This window comes from Penaeus vannamei, chromosome 20, assembly GCF_042767895.1.
Source record: "Penaeus vannamei isolate JL-2024 chromosome 20, ASM4276789v1, whole genome shotgun sequence".
Classification (NCBI taxonomy): domain Eukaryota; kingdom Metazoa; phylum Arthropoda; class Malacostraca; order Decapoda; family Penaeidae; genus Penaeus; species Penaeus vannamei.
This window is the reverse complement of record NC_091568.1, coordinates 33,714,179-33,717,899: the sequence shown is the minus strand read 5'-3', so window position 1 is coordinate 33,717,899 and position 3,721 is coordinate 33,714,179. Positions and strand designations below refer to the sequence as shown.

Below are 3,721 nucleotides of genomic sequence, written 5' to 3'. Positions count from 1 at the left end.
GAGATAACTTAGATTATCCTCACCCTTACCCTAATAAATCCCTATGTGGACTCACAATTCACAAACAAAACTTAGCTATAATAACAGTTAAAAGCTAGACCACTCAGAGCGCCACTTAGTCGACTGCTTGGGCGCTTGACCTCTCGCCAAGGTGTCCGGCCGTGACGAGTCGAACCTGGTCACACACGCCGCCCGTGTGTGACCGCGAAACGTTATCGCCACGACACTGGGGGACGAGGGACCCGCTGCCAGGTGCGAACTGCAGGAGATGCGACCCGCTTCTTCTAGTTATCATCTTATTCCTCTCTCTCTCTCTCTCTTCTCTTTCTCTTCTCTTCTCTTCTCTTCTCTACTCTTCTCTCCTCTCTCTTCTCTCTCTGTCTCTCTCCTCTTTCTCATTACTAAGACTATCATCACAGTTACCATTATTATTATTGTTATAAACATCATTACTGTCATTACCACCATTATTATGATTACCATCATAATTCTTATCATACCCATTATCATTCGTATTATCATCATATTATCCTCTTCATTATCAACATCATCTTTATCATCCCCATCATCGTTATCATCATTATCTTCATCAACACCATCATCCTTGTCATCACTTTTATCATCATCATCATTCACAATCTCGTATAACTTTAAACGGTCTGCCTCGTTGGTTCGTTCACAGTTTTCAAATCTACTCGTTCATGCGCCAGTGCGTAAGTCAATTTAGACATGACATGGGTGTATAACAGGTCAAAATCCAAATTAATAGAACAACGGTTTCGCAAAGAGAAGAGAGAGAGAGAGAGAGAGAGAGAGAGAGAGAGAGAGAGAGAGAGAGAGAGAGAGAGAGAGAGAGAGAGAGAGAGACAGAAAGAGAAAAAAAATGAATAAAATAGAAAAAAAAGAAGAAAAAGGTGAATAAAAAACAAAGAATAAAAAAAAACAAGAAGACAGAAAAGAAACGAGAGGAGAAAACGAGCGAAGAGAGAATAACTAAAACCTGCCGCGGCGGTCAACTCCCCTGCCATTTTACCTTTAAAAGGAAAAACTTCGCTGGCTCGTATCATCAGCGGGCTCTAGGTAGACACTTGACCAGTCAGCCGGCCAGTCCACCAGTCCACTCGCCAGCACGTTAGGCAGTCGGTCTGTCAGTCAGTCTGGTCACTAGTCAGTCTGTCAGCTGGTCATCCCGGCTACCAATCCGTCAGCAAGTCAGTTAATTTGGCTGACAACCAGTTTTTTCAGCTTAGCGGTCCACTGGCAGTCTGCCTGTCGACCAGTCATTCAGCCAGTCCAATTGTCAGTAAGTCCACTAATTAATCCAGCTGTAAGTCAGTCACTCTACCAGTTCACCAGCTTTTCCTTCTGCAAGTCCATCAGCCATCAAACCCTTCCTCCAATCCTTCAACCAGCCCCTCCACTCATCCACCAACCAGTCACTCCCCCAATCCTTAAACCAGCCCTCCATCCAACCCGCCAACCAGTCACTCCACCCACCCACCAACCAGTCACTCCACCCGCCCACCAACCAGTCACTCCACACCTCCACCAACCAGTCACTCCACCCACCCACCGACCAGTCACTCCACCCATCCACCAACCAGCCCCACCACTCATCCACCGACCAGTCACTCCACCCACCCACCAGCCGATCCTTCCGCCAAACCGCCAAGCCAGTCAGTCAAGTCGCCAGCTGGCCAGGTCGACCACCAGTAAGTCATCCCCAGCCCCCTTGCCAGCCCTCATCCCCGGCCCCCTTGCCAGCCCTCATCCCCGGCCCCCTTGCCAGCCCTCATCCCGGCCCCCCTTGCCAGCCCTCATCCCCGGCCCCCTTGCCAGCCCTCATCCCCGGCCCCCTTGCCAGCCCTCATCCCCGGCCCCCTTGCCAGCCCCTCATCCCCGGCCCCCTTGCCAGCCCTCATCCCCGGCCCCTTGCCAGCCCTCATCCCGGGCCCCCTTGCCAGCCCTCATCCCCGGCCCCTTGCCAGCCCTCATCCCCGGCCCCCTCATCCCCGGCCCCCTTGCCAGCCCTCATCCCCGGCCCCCTTGCCAGCCCTCATCCCCGGCCCCCTTGCCAGCCCTCATCCCCGGCCCCCTTGCCAGCCCTCATCCCCGGCCCCCTTGCCAGCCCCCATTCCGGCCCGCGTGCGCCTCCACATCAAAGGGCCTCTTGCGTTCCTTCCTTCTAGCCATTTCTTCAAGCAGGTCGCCACCCTGCGGACGTGCGCTTCGTGTACGTCTATTTATGTCCATCAAAACGGCACGCGCGCGGAAACTTACTTGCACACACATGCTCTCTCTCTCTCTCTCTCTCTCTCTCTCTCTTGTGAAATATACATACCCACACATATGCACACACACACGCACACGCACACACACACACACACACACACACACACACACACACACACACACACACACACACACACACACACACACACTGGGCAACGCGCGCGAGCAACACAGTCTACGGGAAATACCGATGCACCTGGAATGTTGGTGTCCCTCGAGTGCAACACCATTCATTACTTTCAGAGAGAGAGAGAGAGAGACGGAGAGAGAGAGAGAGAGAGAGAGAGAGAGAGAGAGAGAGAGAGAGAGAGAGAGAGAGAGAGAGAGAGAGAGAGAGAGAGAGAGAGAGAGAGAGAGAGAGAGAGGAGAAAGCGAAAGGAAGAGAAAGAAAAAGAGGAAAAGAAAGGGAAAGGCAAAAACAAACAAAGATTGAAAAAAATAAAAACAAAAACAAAGATTGAAAAAAACTAAAAACAAAAACAAAGATCGAAAAAAAACAAAGATCGAAAAAAACTAAAAACAAAAACAAACCAACAAAATCAAAACACAGAAAAAAAAACAAGGCAAGAATAAGCAACGGAAAAGCGTGGCCATCGTTACGCCATTCGCAGACGACGCCCGGGGCCACATAACCCCTGCTATCACTGCGACCCCATGTCATTATCCCATATTTCTGCCGCGTGGACGTTTGCCCTAACGGTGCGTCGGGCCCTCCGGAGGCTCAGCGGACGCGCCTGCAGACCCTCGGCGAAGGAAGGCGCTCCTCGCTCAAAATCTCCATCCTCTTCTGTCTCTAGAGATTTTAGAAATTTCGATCCTTACATCCCTGGAAGCTAAATTATACGCTCTTATGCCCCCCTGACGTAAAGTCGAAGTCCTGGAACCTTAAATCTTATGTCCGTATATCTCAGACCATTTTACATAAGGCCTGATATCCCAGATCCTTGAATATTTGATGTCTATGGCTTTGAATCATAAATCTCATAACATTTTTGTTTTAGACCCTTAAATCTTAGATCCCTAAATCTCAAACCCTTATATCTCAAATCTCAGAATCCTACATCTTAAGACTCTTAAATTTCAGATCCATATACATAGACCCTTAAAACTAGCATCCTAACACCCTTCCACCCCAGACCCTTAAATCCCAGACACTCGACTTCAATCAGAATCCTACAGCCTAAGACCCTTAAATCTCACAATCCTACAACCTAAGACCCTTAAATACCAGATCCTTATACCAGCAACCCTTAAAACTTAAACCCCCGCCTCCTAAAACCCTTAATTACCAGATCTTTACTAAGACCCTTAAATACCAGATCCTTATACCAGCGACCCTCAAAACTCAGACTCCCACAACCTAAGACCCTTAAATCCCAGGGCCTTGAGCAGTTTCCACTGAGAAGCAAGACAGGCCGGGAGTCCACCC

The 3,721-nt window shown here is 49.6% G+C and overlaps 1 protein-coding gene across 1 annotated transcript in view; it reads left to right on the top strand.

The window, feature by feature from the left end:
• The window catches only part of LOC113824460 (uncharacterized), a 3,870-nt gene extending 510 nt beyond the window's left edge, over positions 1-3,360 (top strand). Inside the window, exons 2-3 of the mRNA XM_070134593.1 lie at positions 1,246-2,233; positions 3,346-3,360. Of these exons, the coding sequence (XP_069990694.1) occupies positions 1,246-2,233; positions 3,346-3,360 (1,003 nt within the window). The remainder of the gene's footprint in view (positions 1-1,245; positions 2,234-3,345) is intronic.
• The last annotated feature ends 361 nt before the right edge of the window (positions 3,361-3,721 follow it).